The 23,857-nt window shown below is 42.8% G+C and overlaps 1 protein-coding gene and 1 long non-coding RNA gene across 4 annotated transcripts in view; one reads left to right on the top strand and one right to left on the bottom strand.

Annotated features, from left to right (window-relative positions):
* The first annotated feature begins 532 nt into the window (after positions 1-532).
* LOC142851983 (uncharacterized) lies at positions 533-6,643 on the top strand. Its single transcript, XR_012910893.1, has 3 exons — positions 533-569; positions 1,353-1,413; positions 6,523-6,643. It is a non-coding gene; the product is annotated as an uncharacterized LOC142851983 (long non-coding RNA).
* A 602-nt stretch (positions 6,644-7,245) lies between these two features.
* Arhgef28 (Rho guanine nucleotide exchange factor 28) overlaps positions 7,246-23,857 on the bottom strand; it is a 290,004-nt gene continuing 273,392 nt past the window's right edge. For 2 of the 3 annotated variants that reach the window (XM_075976247.1, XM_075976246.1), the window contains exon 36: positions 7,246-7,597. In XM_075976247.1, the coding sequence (XP_075832362.1) occupies positions 7,434-7,597 (164 nt within the window). In that variant the 3' untranslated portion in view covers positions 7,246-7,433. The remainder of the gene's footprint in view (positions 7,598-23,857) is intronic. The other variant, XM_075976248.1, reaches the window with a different exon arrangement.

The following is a 23,857-nucleotide window of genomic DNA, read 5'->3' as shown; positions in this document are numbered from 1 at the left end:
AGACAGAGACAGAGATGCGGAGGGGGGAGAAAAGAGAGAGAGACAGAGAGGGACAGAAAGCTGCGTCCTCTAGAAATGGCAGAAAGGAAGAGGGCTGAAGACAGCGGGAGTAGGTGGCGCTGGTCTCTTAAAGGGACCGTTGCACGTGCCTACAGACTAGGACCCTGGGCCGGGTGTGTCCTGCCAGATAACAGGGCAGGCCGGCATAATGCCTGAATCCTAACAGCAGCTTAGAAATCAGACCAAGAAAGGAAGATTGGCCAGTTCAAGTAATTGTTCTGTCTGGCCTGGGTAGGTGGACTTAGCAGGGTTGTTGGTGAGTTGCTGGAGGAAAGGGTCACATGACCAGCCTGCTTTATCGCACTACCTCAATTTTGCTCCTCTCCCTTCCAAACACACCCTCTTTAATTGCTAACAGCAAACAGCGTACTCCACACACTTCACAACATCTGTTCGAGCCTTAATTAATCTCTCACACCGTCTCCATAGCAACCGTGCTTAGCAGGCTCAGACTCCACGTTAGAAAGTCTCCCTGCATGTGAGTGAGTCACAATATGGCCTCAACCAAGGTACGTTTACATTAATTCTAGTGTCAGATCTAATGAGAACTTTGCGAGGAGCCGCTCGCCTGAAAGGATCAGGTCGTATATTCACCATGGCAAAAACAACAACAGCTTTAAACTGGGAATAGAAGAAAGCGCTTTTTTTTTTCAAGGTATTGAGAAGTAGATAAGGAAGGAAAAACCTGCATCACTACCTTTACGTCGCAAGAAATTCCTGTGCTAAAAAGATTGATGACCTTGGCTGTTTGCTGGGTCATAAGGAGAAGGCAAGTATTTGAAAGCAGATCTTCAAGGGGTGTTTTCTGAGCCTTGGCTCCTCCGACTTTAATTCAAAGCCCACTGCTTTGCTGCCACTGTCTTCGGCCAATCACAGTCCACCTTGCCAGCAGTGGCAAGATGGACCCAAGTTTTCCAAGGACGTGACGGTGCCAAGGAAAATGGCAAATCCTTTCTGGGGATCTGTTTTAGCTCCCTGGCCCATGCAGATGCTCTCGTTGATGCTGGCTGTGTTCGTGTTTATATTTGAAGCTGATGTGTTATAGCTTGTAAAAATAAGCTCTGGAAAGTGCCCAGGAAGCCTGCGTGATGTCAGGGCCCTTAGACCTCAGCCATGGGCAAGAGGTATAGAAAACATGGTGGGGGGGAGTAAGTTAACATTTACCCCCAGTGGGTAAATTTCAAATCACACCAACACCCATTGTTGAATGTTTAACCTGAGTCGCTAACCAGAAGTGAACCATTTAGAAAGCATCCAGCTAATCTCCCTTCACTGCCCCCTTCTACACACAGCCAGGCAACACAATGAAGTCATCTGAGGAGAAAGAAGGGGAAAACACTGACAAACTAATAGGTAAGTTAAAAATGAATTTTAACAGACTTGTAAAGTTTCTTTTATGGGAAAAAAGGGGGGGCCTCCGATGAGCATCTGAACAAGGGAAACTTCCTAACCTTTCCCTGGAGCTGACTCCATGGATCCCTGGGTGTTGTAATAGGAGTGGCGGGCTGCGTCCTGCCACCCGGCTAGCTTTACCTGAAATAATTACACGGAAACTGTATTCATTTAAACACTGCCTGGCCCATTAGTTCCAGCCTCTTATTGGCTAGCTCTTACATATTGATCTAACCCATTTCTAATAATCTGTGTAGCCCACGAGGTGGCTTACCAGAGAAGATCTTAACCTGCGTCTGTCTGGAGTGGGAGAATCATGGCAACTCACTGACTCAGCTTTCTTTCTCCTAGCATTCTGTTCTGTTTACTCCACCCACCTAAGGGTTGGCCTATCAAATGGGCCTAGGCAGTTTCTTTATTAATTAACCAATGAAAGCAACAGATTAGAAAGAAATCACTCCCACATCACCTGGGCACACCTGGATTGACTAAAGATGGAGGTAAACTGAGCAGCATGGTTGCTAGGCCTATGAATTAAAATCCTCTGACAGAACAGGAGCTGGGACTTTTGTGGGAATAGGGGACATTTCTTTAATACATCTGTAGAAGCTAGTGAAATTAGCAAAAAAGTGTCTTAGTCATTGGTAATATTTAAAACTCCTGACTGGCCACCTTTTTAAGCATTATATTGGAGGGCCGATTGCTGAAATTCAATTAATACCATGTGAAGTTTCTCAGCCATGAGACCCCTACAAAACCCCTGAACCATGATCCCCTGGAAGTTACCCCACCAGAAGCCACATGGAATCATCCATTTGAAGTGACGTCCATAAACCCAGGAGCCAGAGGCAAAGAGATGGAATTGATTGGGTTCTGATTCCTGTTCTGGAGACTCTGGTCTGAGACTTCCAAAGACTCTTCATCCCCTCCTGCCATGTGGAGCTTGGAGCTCATCCTCTGAGCTCAGCATGGTGTACTCTTGGGTCTTGGATGTCTTCCAGGACACTGGATCATGAACTGCGAAACACTGAATAAGGCCCCTGCTGCATTGTTTCTCAAACACACTCATACACACCTTTTTGTCAACCCTATTACCTGCATGTGTCCCTTTTGGGATGCTTGCTGTGTGCCATTATCTGTCCTGGGCTCAATTCACACAGTTCTTACTCCAGTTCTGCTAGGTCTGGCTCTCGCCAACACCCCCACTTTATAGATAAACAGCTCAGCTTAGAAGCATGGCTGAAGGACTGTCCAGCTGGCACGGCTCCTCTCACCTTGGACTCCAAGAGCATAGGTGTTGCCTCGTGTTAGTCCACGCTCTACAAATGGGACCTTTGGGGGTGTGGAAGCCAGTACTGCTGGAAGACATTCAGGAAGCAGGGCTCGGGTCTGTTTGGCTTTCCAGCACCTTTTTATTGCCTCTTTTACTCTGGTAAAAGGCCTATCAGCTACTTCTCTGTTGCTGTGTTAAAACCACGGCCAGGGAAACTTACTAAGGAGTTTATCTGGGCACACGGTTCCAGAGGGGTAAGAGGCTCTCATGGCAGGAGACATGGCAACAAGCAGCAGAAATGGCAGCAGGAACAGGAAGCTGAGGACTCGCATCTTGAACTGCAAGCATGAGTCTGAAAGAGCAAACTAGAAATAGCAGGAGTCTTTAAACTCTCAAAGCCTGCCCCCAGGAACATATTTCCAATAGCAAGCCAACACCTCCTAAACCAAACCAAACTGTGCTGCCAACTGGAGAGACCAAGTACTTGAATACCCAAGACTGTGCGGGGCACCTCAGTCAAACCACCAAGAGGACATCTGTGCAGAAGAGCCAGTCAGGGAAGAACACTGATGTCTTCATGTTAGCCATAAGATTCTGGAATTTTCTATCCATGTGCCCCCTCCCCCCCCCCCCCCTCTCTCTCTCTCTCTCTCTCTCTCTCTCTCTCTCTCTCTCTTCTTTCTTTGTCTATTTTTCCTTCTGCACATACCTCTAATGATAATGAAAATGGGATCTGGAGGCAGTGGAAGAGTTGACAAGGAGAAGAGAGAAGAACAAAGTGAGACAGCCCCTCTCTCCTTCCCCTCTCCCGTCATAGTCCTACCTAGTGGATCATTGTACAGATTCCCAGTTTCACCCCAAAGAAGCCTTCCATGGAACTTGATCCAATCTACATCCTCAGGGATCCCAGGGACTCCTGGGATCTTTTCCATTACAATTTAGGACCAAGGAGGCAGTATGTCAGTGCCCATTTGACTAGAATCCGTATTGCTCATAGAGGTTGGCATAGAAAGGGGAGGAAATGAGGGCATTTCGTCACAATTTAAGAGCACGGTCATATGGGAAGATAGTCCTCTCCACTCTGTATTTTGGCCTTTGGCAAAACCCAGTCAGTTACCAGGGTAAGAAGGGAAGGATTTCCTTGTTTCCCTGCTACACGTATAAGGGGCGATTGAAGAGACAAAGAGAGACCATTTCATAGGATATCTAATCCAAGAGAGGAAACTGATTATGGGCTCCTCCAAATGCCTACTACATCATCTCTGTCTTCTCATTTTATATTCCAGACTCATACTTGTCCCCATCCCAACTTGCAGAAAACGTCTTGTCTGTCTTTTCCATTACTGAAGCCTCGGGCATCTCTTTCTTTAGCCTGCCCCACTCCCAGATCCACATATCCCTGCCCCAGCAGTGTCTTCCCGTGAGTTCTCATGACAACCTGCACGTCTCCGGGTCATTTTCTGTGCCATTGTCAGGACCATCTACTCACGTGCTAGTGCAGATGTGCGGACCTGTTCATCTTCATTGCATCCCTGACAGGCTGCTTGGCCTCTTGAATACAGTCTTGATTACGTGAGTGACAGGACATTTAGGGCTGTGAATAAGTTGGAAGCTAACCTTCAGGGAACTTACTCCAATCCCAGCTCTAGCCACCTTCAAGAGCTCATACATACTCTCCATTCACAGCCTCTGGCAAGCGAGAACAATCTTCCTAACATTTGGGGCTAAGCCGAGCAGTTATTAATAGATTTGTAAAGGCGATACTAGATAACATATATTTGAGCGACTATTATGCCCTAGGCTCTGTTCTAATCACATTGTTTAATTGTTTAATCCTCACAGCAACCCCATGAGGTAACTACCCTCATTTTTTATGGACCAAGAATCAGAGAGGTAAAACAGAATATCGAAGTCACACAGCTAGTTAAGTGGAACATTTGCTTCAATAATGTTCATTCTCTCAATAGCCAAGTACTGCTGCCCCTGGATGGGAAAGTCAGAAAGGGTAGGACACGAGTGATTCAGGGCACAGGAAGGAATATCTACTACTTTCTATTACCTGTTATCTCGTGACTGAATTGTGCTATCTTCTTAACTTACATGACATGCTTATGTACACACACACACACACACACACACACACACACACACACACACACACAAACTCTCCTTAGCAGCAACTGTTTTCGTTAATTTTCCTGAATGAACAGGCTCCCCACTGTGAGTGTGCTGGCAGGTGTATAGATACAGCAGTCACACATCCTGATAAAGGCAGAACAACTTGGACTGGAGATGATGCATAAATACACACATCCTGGAAGGGGCAGAACAACATGCTTTCCACTCCGGGACAAAAGGATGGCTCCCTCCTCTAAGATTCAACTTGGTGGGCACAGCAGAACCTTGTCGGGGACACTTACGTATGAGTGAATTTGTGGAGGAGTCAACAACCTCTGTTGAGGTCTGTCTTAGCCTGTTCAGGTTACTCTAACAAAATATCACAAGCTAGGTCATTTATGAAAGAAAGAACTTTGTGTCTCAACACTCCAAGAGCTGGAAAGTCGGAGAGCGATGTGTTAGCAGATTTGGTGTCTGGTGGGTGCCAGCTTCCTGGGTTACAGAAAACATCTTCTTGCCATGTCCTCCATCTGATGAAAAGACTAAGGGCTTTTCCCAAGGTTTCTGTTAATAAATACATTAACCCCATTTATGTAAGTTCTACCCTTAGGATGTAACCACCTCTCAAAGGCCCCGTGTCCTGCCATCAAGATAGCGATAACAATGTGTAGAACATAGGAGCTATTCCAACGGAAGAGGATTTGTGCTCACACATAGCAAAGGCATGTGAAAAGGAAGGACATCCCAAGGAAACTTGAACATTAACTGCATCAGTTAAAACTTCAAAATATTAAATATTCGATAAGAGAATGGTCAAAATGAACCTGCAAATACAAGTATCTCAAAAACTGCCAAGGCCATCCCAAGGGGCTGCACGAAGACGCTGGTTTTCAGGGCTTTAAAGTCAACTAAGCAGAGATTTTAAAGCAGAACCCATGGGGACTTTAACATCCTTACATATTTTTACTGTTTTCATTTCCAGTGTCATGAAAAGAGAGGGAAGATATTTATAGTTATCAGAGCAAAGACTTAGACTGAAATAACTCCACGCTTTTCATTCCAGGGAATCTAGGATTCCAAGGGCAGCTTTAGCGGAGCCAGAAGATTTTCCTTCCTAGGTGTCTTTGGTGGAGAGAGGGGATGTGTCATTTCATTGGGAGTTTGCCTTGGGGGTAAAGTGACAGAGCAGAGTTTTAATAGGTGGTTTGAATTTTAATGGGCAGACATTCTGGGGGAAAACTTTGTCACCAAACTTTTAAATGCACTTTAAGAAAAGCATAGATGTGGCAGGAAATAGAAAAAAGCACCCTTCAGAAGAGGTTCTTCAAAACCTTAAGATTTGACTTTTGTAAGTAAAAATCTAACATAAAGATGGTTTATAACTTCAGAAAAAATGAGCTGGGACCCAAGTAACTTCTCTTTCCTTCCCATCATGTCTCCCCAAGTCGTTGCTTCAATTCAGGGTGAATTTAATGGTCCCTCTTCCCTTTCAGTTTCTATGAGGACCTATTTGTGTGTATGTGTGTGTGCAATGTGTGCTTGGCTATGGTCCTATGCTTAATATTAAAGTTACAGAGTAAAACAATGAGGTAAAAGGTATTTATTGACACTGACCGGAATGTAATACAAATATTTCCGAAGAACAAGATGAAGACATTTCCTGGTTTATTTTCTCACAGAGATCCATGGTGCTCTAAAATCAAGAAGTGCCACTTGTCCCTCTGGAGAAAAGCCCATGCAGGCAGCAAGCTTCCCCAAGCCTAGCTACTCTGTCCTTAAGAACTGAAGGGATGAGTTCATTGTAGTGGATGGGGATCTTCACACTCATTCCTCTGCCAGCAGAGCCCAGTGAGGTCTATCTTGTGGGAGGCTCCGGGCTCGCCTCAGAGACGCTGCTGAATAGAGCCGCAGAACCAGCCAGCAGTAGAACAAGAAAGTGAGCCTCAGAGTGGATGACTCAGGCCCTTGCTGTGTCCGGACTGTGTTGAAGCACAGCGTCTGCCCCGTCAGAACAGATGCTTAGATGGGACACACATGCTTAGATGGGACACACGCGCTACATGGTGAGAGTGACAGCGCTCCAACTCTGATGTCCCAGACACATAAGAGCAAAGCGAGAAAAGGCCTTTCCCAAAGCCATCTCTGCCTTTGAGGTTATCCAGGTCATAGTCAATGAGCAACCGCTGGACAGCTGTTGGCCCCTGGCAAAGATCATTCTCCCCATCAAAATGGCTTCATCTTTACCTTAAAAGGCATTTCACTCTCCAGATGAATGGCTACAATGTACAATATGGAATTCAAAGTCAAAACAACTTTTTCCCATCCTTCAACTCAGTGAAGTTAAGTTTCTCGTCTACAAACTTGAAAGTGGGTGAGAGAAGTTAAAGACAATACACACAGAGCCGTTTTCAATAATTTAATTATTAGACTCATGCCCAAAAGAATGAACTTGAATGAAATATTAAATATTCTTCTTAAAGCAATTTGGGCACGGACAATCACACACACAAAGACTGGGGCCCAGGGAAGGTTCTCCCCAAAGTGCCAGTGTTTTTGTTGGTTTCCTTGGAGAAAACAAAGGAGCACATGATCAGAGGTAAACAATGTTTTCTTCAGCTCCATCTCCAGCATCCCCACCTTGACTGGCCACCATTGGGAGAGTTAGCTTCACTTCTGTGGGGAGCGTCTGTGGCTGAGGACCATGTTGACTTGTGTCCTGGGGGTGTGGGGAGTCACTCTGGAAGGAGTTCAAATCTGCAACAGAAAGACACCACAGGTCACACGAGACTCCACTTGGGATCCACACGGCAGATGGCACCTTGCCTCAGAATCTGGAAATATAGTGGCCTCACGGTCAGCCAGAGAGAGAATGCCCAAGCCCAGGATGAGAGGAACACAGCAGCTATCTAGTGATGTCATCAGTATTCAATTGTAGGCACACGCATCTCCTTGGAGTAAAAATAACCTTCATGGAAGACTCTTAAGGAAGTGTCAAGTGTGTAAAGACTGGTCCCATTCCTAGCCGTTACATCACTGCTACAAGAGAAAGGGATTCCCATGGGCTTCCTTAAGTGGAGTCAAGTCTTGAAAATGAAGATAACCTTCTGTGTATGGTAACCACATATGTATCTGCATAGCATCTTCCTTCAGAACACCCACAGCAAGAATTGCTCTCAGGCTGTGTGCATGCACATGCTTTTAATCCCAGCACTCGAGAGGCATATGTGGATGGATCTCTGTGAGTTCAGGGCCAGCCTGATCTACAGAGTGATATTCAGGACAGCCAGGGCTACACAGAGAAACCCTGTCTCAACAAGTAAATAAACAACAATTAAATAATCAACAAATTGGTCTCAAGACTCCATTCATCTGGGGCTTGAAGAGTGTAGACAAGGGGTGGGAAAGGGGTGTTGAAGGATGAGGAAGACCTTCTATCCTCCCGCCATGCATTTCTGTTACTGCTACACAAAGAACTTTGCAAGAGCAGCTAGGTTTCTGGGAAAATCTCACCAACAGCGACTGTAACTGGGCTTGCAGCGATTTTTTTATGGTTGCCTAGCAACAGCAGGCACCTTCTCCCTTTTCTGATAAAAGCTTCTTCTATATTGTGCTTTAAAGGGAGAGATGAAGGGGCACTTTGATTTGAAGAAAGAAACATACTCACTGCAAATCATTTCCATTGCGTTTCTTCCAAAAACCAATCCCCCCCACCCAGATGTGGCAATATAGCAAAATTGAAGGAAAGGGACTTCTAGTTATAGCCGGAGGCAAAGAGGCATAAACGCTGCTCGGAGAGCGAGGGTGGTCACCCTGAGGTCCACCCATCTCTCTGTCAATCACCAAAAGGAAACCATTATCATCTTTGCCACATTTTATCCTAAGCCAGCATGATTTAGACAGATATCATACCTGTCTCCATCTGAATAACAGCGATGTTTCTAACCTTTCTCTCCAGACAGGAATTTTTGGCTGCTAGGGAATGTGGTATGCAAGTCTCGGTAAAAATGAAGGGCAGAATTTCACCTACAGGGCTCCATCTTTTTGCTACTCCCTCCCCAGCTTTTTTTCTTTTTCCAGTAGAAGGGGCTCATGGGGGAGCAGCAGCCAGGGGCATAGGAAGTAGACCAGATCACCTGGAGAAGCAATGGTCAGAGCCGAGAGTCTCTGAAGCAAAGGAGAACCCCAAGGGCAAGGTGAGGAGGTGAGGCTGAACTTCAGCTTGCTCAAAGGCACCGGCCGTGCCTAACTGGTTTTCTCTTTTTCCTTTTTCTTTTCTTCTTGAGAGAGAGCCTCTCAGGCTAGCCAAGGATGAGCATGAATTTCCAAGTCTTCTGTCTCTACGTTCTGAACTATGGAATTACAGACATGGCCACCCTGATTAGTTTATGTGGTGTTGGAGATCAACTCAGGCTGTCATGAGTACGTGCTAGGCAATCATTCTACCAAGTGAGCAACATCACCAACCCATGAAGAAAATCTCCTCTTACATTGGGGAAACTGAGTCCTGTTTCTCAAACACAAGGAAAGTGTTATCTCCAGAGCGTTGAAGATGCCTCTGGATGACAGCCATCCTGTCTGTACCTTCACACTACCAACTTGAAAGCTGTGCCGAGTCTTTTATATCCACCACCTCTCTGCAACTCAAAATGGAATCCACAGTTTACAAGTTGGAAAACTAAGGCTCAGGCTACTTCAACTTTTTGCCCCATATCACACAGCTAGGAAGTCTCCCAGAGCTCAACTTAGAGGACTGTAGCTGCACAAAGACACCTTCCTTGTCAGATCCAGAGTCTCCTGACCTCCTTTCTCAGTGTGTTAGAAGTGGCTTGCCCAGACTCTTCAGGCCACCAGGTCCTACAAGTTTACTATGTTCTACCAACTCACCCTTCTAAAAGATGGCAAAGCAAAAGGCGTTTTGGGTTTCCGTAAACAATCAGGGCAATAATTACAGACCTAGCAACCTCTCCCACACACAATCAGACAAACACAAGTATCCCAAGCAATGATTTCACTGACAGGGTAAGACTAAAAATCAACCCAAAATGCTTCCCCAGACTATTTTACCACATTAGAAGACAGGGTATGTGTGGTTGTGGACACGATGCGTCTCACACAATCTTCATTCCTCTCCCCAGCTGTCGGAACGGCTGATGTTGACACAAAATAACTTCAAAGGGAAATGGGTCACCTACGCTGCAGCAAAAGAGGGACAAGCCAGGACACACAGACCATGACACTGAGAATGAAAAGAGTCACCCATGGAAAGAGGTGACTGGGAGCTTATGGTTGAAATCTGACGATTCTGGCCACACTCCCATAATCCATGACACTTCCTTCCGTTGAGATGAAGAAGAGTCCAAACTGCCCAGAGGCCTGGCAATCTAGGATGTCCCATTAACGGCTTTAAGAGAAAACCAACAAGCAAAACGAAGAATCAAGCACACATCAGAAAGGATTCTTGACTATCTTTAAATGATTGGCTGTAGCTTTGGAAGACAGAGAACAAATGATGTTGGTAGGATACAGGAGTATGTGTGTGCACAAACATGTTCTTTTATAGTGGGGAGCAGGGCTTTAATCGGAGCATTTTGAAATGAGGAAGAAAACAAGAGAACACTATTTCTACTAGGACCTTCGGCCCTTACGTGCCTGACCTACAGTGCAATCCCAGATGGATGCTGTGTGGTCACGCGACACCCGAAGGGAAACTCAATTTCCTTCTCCGTGTTCCTTCTTCATTTCTACTTGAACTGCACAGGCAAGGTCAGGCAGTCTGACTTTGACATAGAAGCCATTCTGTGATTTCTGATTTTATTACCCCACTTCTACCCCGAGAGAATTCTAGCAGAACAATTGTGTGTTTCTGAAAGCCACCCAACGTTTCCACATTTTTTTTTACCCCAAAGAATATGGTCCTCACAGAGAACCTAAGACTGAAATTACATTTCCTCAAATGGACCCTTGCTGACTCAGGAAGCAGAGTTCTTAGAGAGTTAAAATGAACTATCCAATTTCATTTGTGATCAAAAGGCCTGATAACTGATGAAGAGAAAAAATAAATCTTCCTTATTTGTAATAAGCAAAGAACTATTAACGGACTCAGAATCTGGCGAACTGAAAGGCAGACACTCTTCTAATGAGACATAATTTCAAAGTTCAACAGTATCCTTTGACATAAATCATTTGACCCTCACCACACCTCTGGAAACGAAACAGAGTGTGGATTATTAAGCCTAAAACAGAGACAAATAAGCTGAGATGCATTGAAAAAACCAAAAGTCTGGCTGAGTCAAATGGAAAAGCAGAAGCATGGTTCGAGGCCTTTTCGGCTACATATTTAAGTTACTGGTCACACACTAAAAGTTTAATTTCCAAAAAAGATAAATAAATAAATCTCCATAGCCACATTATGAAGGCTGCTGTGGGTTCAGACCAGTTCCCTAAAGCAGCTTTAGAAGTTAGTGTTGTTCACAGTTTGGCTGGCACGGCTTCTTCTTGTAGACATTCAGGGCAGAAAACAGCCTCGTTGTTTAGAGACGTGTGCACGGAACACTCACACCCCAAGATGATCCGCTAAATCTGAGCTTCAGACCTCGGTGACAACCTAGCTGCTGACCCTGGCATTTATCATCTTCACATGTCCTTCTGTTCCCTAATACTGGAATTGCTAACACACACTGAAGACACTCAGCCTTCCAGTGTCTCACCGTGACGATTATTATTTTGAGCCAACTTGATCATTAGCTGTTATTGTGGCCAGATGATAAGTGGTTTAGAAAACATAGTTGTGTTATACTTAAGATGAACAAAGTGATTCATCAACTGTGAAGTAAACAAAATCTGCCCGATGAGGTGAACTATTGCCTCGAGCAGGTCATGAAAGATTGGGCTGAAACTGTGAAATCCTCTTACATTTCTATTTGAGTTCAATGATTTTACAAACAACGTTCCGGAGGTAAAACAAAATAAAGGGATGCCTTAGCCAGAACATGGAAACAACCTAAAAGCCCCTCGACTGAAGAATGGATAAAGAAGATGTGGTACATTTACACAATGGAGTATTGCACAATGGAAAAAAAATAATGACATCTTGAAATTTGCAGGCAAAGAGATGGATCTAGAAAACATCTTAATGAGTGAGGTAACTCAGACCTAGAAAGACAGATATAATATGTACTCACTCATAAGTGACTTTTAGACATAAAACAAAGAAAAAAAACAACCTGAAATTCACTATCCCAGAGAACCTAGACAACAATGAGGACCCCAAGAGAAACATACATGGATCTAATCTACATGGGAAATAGAAAAAGACAAAATCTCCTGAGTAAACTGGAAGCATGGGCACCATGAAAGAGGGTAGAAGGGGAGGCGGGAGGAAGGGAGGGCAGTGGAGAAAAGTATATAGCTCAATAAAAACAATAAAAAATAAAATTAATCATTAAAAATAACTGTTGAAAATAAAAAATAAAATAAAAATAAAGGAATGCATAATGCAACCAAATCCATTACTTAAAGTTGCAATTAAATTAATGTTTACACGGTAGTCATCATTTTTCCATTGTCTGTCTTCATCCTTCTCAACAATATACATTTGAACAGACCACACACACTAGCCTTAAAGGGTGAGGAAACTAGCAACATCCACAGCTACTATCTATACTGGACCTGCTCTTGTGACCAACAAAATTAAGAGTTGTTTACCATAAAGAGCAGGGCTCTGACAAATAGAGAAGGCTCTAAATTTCAAAATATTTAGCATTCATATTCTTTGCCTTCTCCTGAATTTTCTACATACAAAATATTTTATGTATTTATTTACGTGTGTGTGTGTGTTTCAGTTAGAAGCTCACTACGTAGTCCAGGCTGGCCTTGAACTCATGATCCACTTCCCTCTACTCCCCAAACGCTGGGATTACAAGTGTCTGCTGCCACATTCTGCAGGAAGAGACACACTTGAAATCATGACCATTTGAAAGGAAAGTTTTATTTACCATTAAAAACAGTACGACCTTCACCGTAGGCAGCAGTGCCAAAGCCTAATCGGAACCCAACAGTAACCAGCGGCCAAGGACCCAGAAGCCCAGGGCTGCACAAAGCCTGTTTAGTCTATGGTTGATGTCGCTGATGACGACGTTAACACGAGAAGGCGCAGACCTTCTCATGTCTTATCCCACAGAACAGAACTCCAGGTCTTCTGAGCCTTGGCTCTGCTCCTGTTTATTTTAATCAAGCTTGCTGACTTGTGTGTCTTACTACTGCTCTGTCCCTTGTGCATGTCCCCAAGCTCAACATTCAGACTTTCCTAGAATAACTTCTTCTCCAAGAAACGATTTTTTATCCTTAATGTCCCAATTCTACAAAATAATTTGTATTCCCGTTTAGTTCCCGATCCATGCTTACACTCTGCAACATTTAAAAAATCATTTCCTGATGGCATTGCTGGCAATCATTATTTTTTCTCAGGAGCATTAATGCGCAACATTTTCCCTCTAATGGAAAACATTTATTGTGCGGAGCTGGAGGTATCTTCAGAGCAGAGGAAAATTGGTCTCTGTCCCTAATTTTGCTCAATTCGATTTTCCATAGTGAGCCACAAAACAGACTGTGAGCTTCTGATGGGAAAAGAAATCTAGAGTTATAGCTGAGACGAACAAGCAAATTTTAAATTACTGCCGTGACTGTTTTTTCTATTCCTTATGCACTGATATTACACCTGAAATAAAGTAACGAGAGAGAGAGAGAGAGAGAGAGAGAGAGAGAGAGAGAGAGAGAGAGAGAGAGAGAGAGAGTATGTAGTATGTGCATCTTCAAATTATAAAGAAAGGGAATTGTGGAACAACTGTTCTTAACTTTGAGAAAGAACTGGACTTTGGCAGTATTTAATGTACATGAAATAGTCAACATTGGAGACGTACTCGATGCCAGAACAGAACAAAAGAGTGGAGGAATTCAGAGTGGAAGAACTCGGCACCATATAGATGAGACTGTGTTCACAAAAGGCGCGGCACAGCACAACACAGTATGGCAAGCTGCTGTCAGAACCTGAGTTTGCTCATCCACCTGTCTTTTCTTCAAAGAGAGTACCGCCAGTTAGTGGCCATGACCTTGACTTGGTCAAGTCCCACAAGGATAACTCCTTATCATACTCTAGGGTATCTCAAAATATGTGTCTCCGGATAAGACCCTCTTAGGCACTCAGGGTAAAAGGAAACAGTGGGCAAGCTGTGGAAACACCAGCTTCAGTAGCACACAGAGCTGATGGGTTTCTCAGGATTCGATTGGGCTCAGCTGCCATGTGTCACACACAAATGCCTCAGAGGAACACGAGGACCCAGCGTTTCCCAACCCAGAGAGCCTCTTCTCACAGTGTTCCTGGCACTGTTTTATTTCATAAAATTAATGCAGGCCAGAGCACTAGAGAATTATAAATTCATTATTGACTATGCAAGAAAACAAATAAGCAAGACACCAGAATAAATCCAGAGTGGAAGGGTGGAAATAGGGAAAGTCTCCTAAATCCAGAAGCCCAAAGCCACAGTGGAGCAAGACCAAACCTTTGAGTGACGGCTAAAACTGAAGAGAAAAGCTAGCGGGAAATCCTAGAATGGCTAGCTAGACCATGCTGGCAGCTGGACCCAGGGCTCCATCTCCACATCGAGAACACAGAAGCAGACACTCTGTGCCTCATGATGGGACACGAAGGAAATGGTCAACTCCATCCTCGGAGCCGCTTTCATGTCGGAGAGAAGCCTGTATCTCATCAAGCATCCATGCCCGGCTACAGGAACTACAGCTGCAGAAGATGTAAAACGACACCAGGGGGATACAATCAGCAAGGCCAGGACTTGGAGAAGGTCTTTTTCCCAGAAAAATTCAAACTGGCCTTTTCAACAAAGAAGCTGAATGTTTGAAATGTGTGTTAAAAGAGAGAAGCAAGAGAAGTTTACAGTAAAATAGTCATAAGGAATATGCCAACTACAGGCTATACATGAAATCATTTTCACAAAACAATCATCAAGGGCATTGGTAAGACAATCATAGTCAATCAGATACCGATAGCTTCATTTTGAGCGACAACTTAATTTTGTTAATATTGTTTTAGGTGCAGTAATGACGTCGTAAAGATAAAAAACAGAGTTCTTTCAGAAAAAGATAATGAAATATTTTCCCAATGCAATGGTAGGCCGTCCTGGAAATGCTTATGGTAACTCAACATGAGAGAGAAAAGAGAATAGACCCGAGAGTGGCAGTAGGTTGCTAACAGTTAAAACTGGCTGTGGGTAGATGGAATTCATCAAATGGCTTTTGTATATGCCTAAAAATTGCCGTGACCACTTTAAAAAGTCAATAGCCTTTCATATATTTGGATCATAGTATTATAAAAGGTTCTCTGTTGTTCCAACAGTGTAGCTTCTATATGTCTGATATAAATGGGACACCGTGGTGGTGAATTAGGAGCCTTGCCTGGATACAAGCATGTTTACATCAATTTTAGCATAGCCAAGTGACAGCTCATTGGCAAGTTTATGTAGGGGTTTCCATATATTGTAGAAAGATATATAAAATTGCCCATAAAATGAATAAAGTTAATTTGCATTTATATTTCCCTATAAAAACTGATACCAATTCCAAAATGGCCTTTGTTCTTGCCTAGGAATCCAACAACATCTCTTAGGTGAACTCTGTTTCAGAAAGCATCTCATTTGATATCCCCGGTCTGATTGTCCTTAGCAATGAGTTGTTAAGGTTCTTTTGGAGTTTGGATTTCTATTCTTTGCTTTTTCTGGGTTGAGCTCATTTGAAACTAACATACTTAAGATACAGGAAATAAAAGTAGTTTATCTAGTCTGACAATATCAAAGTAAGTCTCTGGTTACACGAACAATGTCAAATGAATGAATGTATTAGTGAATATCTGGTTCAAAAATTGTATCTCCCTTGATCAGGCTCACCAGGTAAACATCAACTTGGAGTTTTTATGATTGTGCTGTGGAGAAGATTAACAGGAGGTGGAGAGAAGGGAAGAATAAGAACCAAGTATAACAACAGAGCTATGAAAATGTCATAATGAAACCCATTACCTTGTATGCATCCTTAAAAACCAAAAGGTAATGACTATTAAGTCAGTAGTACTGTGTGTGTCTGTGTTGAACTAGTGGACAGAGACAAACACAAAAATAGAGGGCTTTTGCCACCCAGAAGCCACTGTTCAGTATGAGTATTTATACATATAGCGGTGAGGGACAATTGTCTATATTCTGTCAATTATGTTTTAAATAAACTCTCATTGGCCAGTAGTCAGGCAGGAAGTATGGGCGGGACAACCAGACAGGAAGTAGAGGTGGGTAAATGAGAACAGGAGAATTCTCGGAAGAGGGAAGCTCCCTCTGCAGCCCTATCCAGACACAGAAGAAGCAAGAGGTGACTGCCTTGCTGAAAAAGGTACTGAGAATAATGGGCTAATGTAAGTTATAAGAGTTCATAAGAAGCCTGAGCTAATAGGCCAGTTTATGATTAATGTAGACCTCTGTGTGATTTCTTTTGGGACTAAACCGCTGGGGAACTGGGCGGGACAGAAAACTCAGTCAACAATATAAGAAAGAGCATGGTTCTGAAGACAGTTCAAAGGGTCTATGGTATCGATGGCAGGGGCTCTAGGAACAGAGAGTCCATCATTAAAAACAAATAAAAGAGTATAAATCAGAAAAAAAAAAACCTCAACCACTTAGAAATGCAGTTAGCAGAGTCCCAGTATAAGAAAAGGCAGGGCAAACCCAGAGACCAAGCTACACAAAGAACAGAGAAAGCTGAAGAGAACTTCCAAAAGCCATGATTACCATCCTCAAAAGGAACACTGAGGAGGGATTTCAATTATGAAATGGCCCAAAGGCAGACACTTGCCAGCATGCACGGGAGAGGGAGAATTCCTCTGAAGGCCTTCTCCCATTAAATCACTAATACGATTGGATCTCAGATGACTATCATAGCACCTAACCAGAACCTCCACCCACTCACTGGTGAACTTAGGTATCTGAAGTCACAGCAACGCTCCATTTGCCCCCTCAACAGCACATGGGATAACGTTCACCCACAGAGCATACACCCATTCATCTCCTCAAATTACAGGTTGTCACACACATAAAATAGGCTGTAAATTATTAGCAATCCTGGGTTATCCAGCTCTTCTGTCCGTGGGAAAAAAAGTCAGAAAACAAAAAATGGAGAGAATTTTTACTATGAAGAACAACTGGAATTTTCTTTCACTTAGAATGACATATATATATCAAAGTTCCAGAGTTTACTAACTTCAGAAGGACTTTCGTTTTCCTACTTTAATATTTGGGCTGCTTCTCAAAACCAATCAAAACAGATGCAGGAACAAAAAATTCTTTAACTGAAAATCTAGGGTTTCTTACAAAACTAACTTTTTATATTTTTTTATTATTTTAGCTGGAAAAGGTTCAACTTTGTTTATTTTTTAAAGGGATTTCAAGGTGATATATGAATGTAAATAGCCAGGACTTTGGGAAAACCATTGAATAACAAAAATCAGCATAAAAATATTGAGCTCTTATCCACTCCAGACACAGTTCTACATACTTTGTACACATTTCTCAACCAGTCCCATTACCACAACCCAAAATGGCAGCTACCGTGTGAACTTCCACTGCAGGAGCCTAAAGGAAACCCATAGACCAAGCTAAACAAGGAACAGAGAAAGCTGAAGAGAACTTCCAAAAGCCATGATTACCATCCTCAAAAGGAACACTGAGGAGGGATTTCAATTATGAAATGGTAATGGTAAGAAAATGAAGGAATAGTCCTCAGAAACTAAAATAATGATAAGCTGAATTGAAAGCGATTAATGGGAATGAGGAAGGTGGTTCAATGCGTAAAGAGCACACAGCACACACCTGTCAGTCTGAGTTCGGATTCCTAGGACCTGTGTGAACCAGACCCAGAAGCGCAAGTGTCCACAATGCTAGTGCTCTCAGGGAGATATAGGAGGCAAAGCCAGAACCTCTGAATGCTCTCAGGCCAGCAAGCCTGGTGCGCATGGGTGAAGACAAGTGAGATCCTGTGCCAAACGGTAGAAGGTGGAGCCCAGCACCTGAAGTTATTCTCTGACCTCTACACACATGCTGTGGCATACATGTGGGCTTGCACAACACATACACACATCATATACACACATGCACACACATACACACACATACACACACCATATACACACATGCACACACATACACACACATACACACACCATATACACACATGCACACACCATATACACACATGCACACACATACACACACCATATACACTCATGCACACACATACACACACATACACACACCATATACACACATGCACACACATACACACACCATATACACACATGCACACACATACACACACATACACACACCATATACACACATGCACACACCATATACACACATGCACACACACACACACACCATATACACACATGCACACCCACACACACACATACACACACATAGACACACCAGATACACACATGCACACACATACACACACCATATACACACATACACACACCATACATATATACACATACACACACACCATATACACACGTATATACACATACACACATACACACACCATATATACACATACACACATACACACACATACACACATACACACACATACACACATACACACATGCACACACATACACACACATACACACACCATATACACACATACACACACATACACACACCATATACACACATACACACACATACACACACCATATATACACATACACACACATACACACATACACACACATACACACATACACACATACACACACCATATACACACATACACACACATACACACACATACACACATGCACACACATACACACACATACACACACATACACACACCATATACACACATGCACACACATACACACACCATATACACACATACACACACATACACACATACACACACCATATACACACATACACACACATACACACACATACACACATACACACACCATATACACACATACACACACACATTCACACACCAGATACACACATACACACACCATATATACACATACACACACATACACACACCAGATACACACATACACACACATACACACACCATATACACACACATACACACACCATATACACACACATACACACACACGTACACACACCATATACACACATGCAAAAACTCTCTTAAAGGTCAGTGGACTAATAGAAGACTTAAATACCTATAGGATATGAAAAAAATAGAAAATGGAAGGGGAAAAATTAGAGAGAAAATTGTAGAAATTCAATTTCCACTCAGAAGCACTTCTAGTGATGTAAGTAAGAGAAACAGTATTTTTAAGAAAAAAAGATGAAAAGAAAAAGACTATTTCCCAGAACAGAAGGAAATATGTCTCTGGGTGGAAAGGGCCCAATGAATAACTCATAAAAATTATTTCAGCAGATGATCTTACAGACAGATATCATAAACTTCAGATGAGCGAAGACAGGAGATGGCTCTACAAGTCCCCAGAGGGAAGCAGGTCACAAAGGAAGAAGCAGGACCCAGCCAGGTCAGACTTCTCAGCGGGAATTAGAGAAAGTGAAAAAACACAGTTGTGATCCTGGGTAAACTGTAAAAAACTAAATGTCACAGTGGTAAAAATAAATAAAATAAAAATATTTCAATTTATCAAAAAATTTATTTTCATTACATCTTAGGAACTATATCCCTCCCTCAAACAGTCCCCCCTTGCTGGCATACACTCACTAACACATGCACACACATTCACATGAACACACACACACACATACACACACACTCATAACACACACTCTCACATGCACACACATACACAGATTTGCAGCACTCACATGCACACATGCTCACACATACACACACATACACACCTTTTGGCAGCACTCACATGCACACACACTCTTACATGCACACACACTCTCACATGCACACACATGCACACACATACACACACATTTGCAGCATTCACATGCACACATACTCTTACATGCACACACACTCTCACATGCACACACACACACATTTGCAGTATTCACATGCACACACACTTGTAACACACTCTCACATGCACACACATGCTCACATGCACACACATGCTCACATGCACACACATACACAGATTTGCAGCACTCACATGCACACACATGCACACACATACACACCTATTGGCAGCACTCACATGCACACACACTCTTACATGCACACATACTCTCACATGCACACACACATGCACACACACACACATTTGCAGTATTCACATGCACACACACTTGTAACACACTCTCACATGCACACACATGCTCACATGCACACATACTTGTAACACACATTCTCACATGCACACACATGCTCACATGCACACATGCCTGCACATGGTCCTATAAAGGAACATATAAGAGAGAAGCTGGGGGCTGAGGACACAGGAGTATAAGCTATGAAAGGACAAGTCCTGGGCTAAATAGAGCACACATCCATACTGGGGCTGAAGGACAAAGGAGCCAACTAGCAAAATTTCAGACAGACAGATTGAAAGAGTGAAAGAAAGGAAAGGGAAGGAGATAAAGGTCCCTTTCTGATCTCTAACGTGTCCACATATAACTATAAAAAGATTTTCTTTGAAAATGACTTCTCTGAGCACAAAAATAAAGTGAGCCAATTTGAAATAAATCTCTAAGAGTGGATCTCTTGAAATTCTAGAAGCTAGGAATTAAAAAGAAACAACCCTGCTGTGCAGTGATGGTGCATACCTGTAATCCCAGCCTGGTCTACAGAGTGAGTTCCAGGACAGCCGGGGCTACCCAAAGAAATCCTGTCTCAGGAAGAAAAAGAGAGAGAGAGAGAGAGAGAGAGAGAGAGAGAGAGAGAGAGAGAGAGAGAGAGAGAGAGAGAGAGAGAGGAAGGGAAGAAGGGAAGGAGGGAGGGAGGGAGGAAAGTAGGGAGGGAGGGAGGGAAGGGAAACAATATCATGAACAAAAGAATTCACAGAGGTGGAACCTGAAAAGCTACCCACCACGCAATGGTACTGTTTTTCAGCTGTGATCAGATAGGAAGGATGGACGGAATGACTCGCCATTGCCATGCACATTATGCTGACCGAACAGCAGCATCCTAATGATGCTAAGTCCTAGGGAGGACCAGGAGCAGCAGGCATCCCAGCCACTGATGGCAATGGTATACTGCACAACTGTAGAAGGCCAACAGTCCCGCAAAGCTGAGGACGCCCTTCCACTCCTGAGTGTCATACCCTAAATAAACTCCCATTCATGTGTGCAAGGGATCAGATTGATGTCTACTGTCATAATTTGTAACGAGAAAGGATGGGAAACATGCTACTTCCTCATTAATAAGGAAATGAATGCACTGCCCTCATTCATAAGTTGGTAGAGCATTATCACACCCACGTATAAATGCACACATTGAAGAGGAAAAAGCAAGCCTGGACATAAATGGTCATATAAACAGAACCTACACTTTGTAAAGAATCCTAAGTATGGGAACTGGTACTTCAATGTTTACTCACAAACACAAAACAAAACATATGATTGACGTATGGGATGTGGATGCATATCCATGCTAGGGAAAAAGAGTAAAAACATCTTGTAGAAATGATATATACCTACGTTAGGGCAGTGGTCAGCTCTGAAGAAGAAAGGAAAAGGAAAGTGACGGCAGGGCCTACAGCCTTATCAGTGAACCACCATTCCTGAACAGAGAAAGGACAGCAGTCCTAAGCAAATGCGGCCAGAGGTGCTAGCTGCTCACTGTGCGGCCAGTTACTTCCGCTGCACTCGCGATGTTCATGGCTAAGCCGCCTATGTTAATGAACACATCAAACGACCCCGCAAAGAGCTGCTGTTGTGATGGGAGGTTTATTTTAGAGATTATTTTTAATAACTGGAAATGCGCAAATGATATTTATGAAACCACTGGGAATTTAGACACACAGCTGCCACATGTTGAGAAGGAATTCCTGTCATTTCCCCTCTAGGTGTGGTGAGGACTTTAAAAGCATTCACTTCAGAGATTTGTTTAGGGAATGACTGTGTACCTGAATCCCTGAAAATATAAGGCCCTGCAACACCATTTATGATTGTTCAAGCTAAATGAAGCAGTACTATTACTGAGATTAAATTTTGTAAACTGGTGTTTATATTTGACTTTCAGAAGTTATTCTGAAGTATTAAAGTGTGTTTGAAAGACACTATTTTTGCTAACTTATTTAATCCACTGTTAAAGCATGTTATAAATTGTAGATAATTCTGTATTATATTTTATCTGCAACAATCATATGTGCAAATAATCATCATTAGATAAATAAAATAAAACTTTTTTAAAGAGTGCCTTATCTAGTAGAGATACTTGTCAAAATGTTCAAGATTTAATATGCGCTTATAAAAATTTTTATAATTTACTTTCAATTCAGAATTTAGGGAGGTGGGAATCTGGATGAAACCTGATTAGTCATGGGTTTGTGAAGGTGGGTGATGGTATGAGGGGTTACTACACTCCTCTGTTAATTTTGTGTGTATTTGAAACTGTCTGTGACATATCCAGGTAGACAAGGAGTGTGTTCATTTTAAAACAAAACAAAACAATGGACTGCTGGAAGCCTGGGAAGAGGAAAGGATAACTCAAGATTTGCCGGATGAAGGATCACCTGGCTACAGGCGGCACCGTCATGGCACGGGATCTCTCCACGGCTCCAGGGACCGTCTGTTTCTAGGCACCATCACACCAGACCAGGCTTTCTGGGAATGGCCAGTAGCTTGACGCTGCTCGTGCTGAAAGACCTAAGTCTCTCATTTTGCTGAGAGAAGAAGAATCACTTCTCTGCCAGCTGAACAAGGCAGGAAACCAAGCTAGGAATTTTAATGCTGCACTTAATGCTTACTGGTTCAATGGAGGGGAAAGCTGCTGCTGAGACTCTCCAACATACCAGACCCGGCGCTTGCTCTCATCCGAAGAGGGCAAGCAATTTAATCAAACACACCCAAGCTAATTAGTTCTACCTGCTTCTTCATAATTATGCTGTTACCAGAATTTAAAAGTGGAACACAATTCTTTGTTTTCAGTGCCTGTGAATGAGGATTGTTTTCTGTCATCTTGATTAACTACAAAATGATCAATGTTAAGGAATCTGCAGGCCTATTCTTTTTTGAAAAATTGGCTTTATTTTTGGCGCGACGTAGTTTTGTTTTGTAGTTTTTAATGAGAAACATTAACTTCGTAATTCTCATTTGTTTGAAATGACATTTGCTAAGCCAAATCATGAAATATCATTTTTAATTATAGCCTTGAGTTTATGTCACTGCAAAAGATTATTAATTTAAGAAGCACAACGCAATCTACAGAAAATGTGCATAGTTTGACCAAGATCTCGCACGTTGGCTCTCTGCAAGCCTGTTATCATAGTGAAGGTCACTACACTTCCAAACATTAAAATTAAAATGCTTTAGGAATTACATAATTACAAAAGTAAGAAGTTTATAGGAAAGAGGGAAATTAAGATTTCTAAACTATTGAAATAGTAACAAAAAAAAACAAGGCAGCCATTTTTGTGTGGCACACCTGTAACCCCAACACTTGGGGGACAGAAGCAGAACTACCATAAATTAAAGAAAAAACTGTTCACATAGTAGTTGAGAGATGGGGGCGGGGATGAATATGACTATCTCTCTTTGGAACCATCTCTCTCAAAAAGAACTGGCTGAAGACTGTCTCGTAAATGAGCGCAGATGAAAAGCGGGGCCATCCGCCTGCTTATGTTTGCATTTCCTGACCCGTGACCCAAGACCAGAGCTGGAAGAAAGTCAGCAGGCATCCTTTGCTTATCCAGGTGACAGACTCAAGGTTGTATAGTAACCTCCTCTTTTGACACACGTTTCTTTAAAAAAAAAAATTCTTCTTGAGAAA

This window comes from Microtus pennsylvanicus, chromosome 6, assembly GCF_037038515.1.
Source record: "Microtus pennsylvanicus isolate mMicPen1 chromosome 6, mMicPen1.hap1, whole genome shotgun sequence".
Lineage (NCBI taxonomy): Eukaryota > Metazoa > Chordata > Mammalia > Rodentia > Cricetidae > Microtus > Microtus pennsylvanicus.
This window is presented reverse-complemented; position numbering and strand designations above follow the sequence as displayed.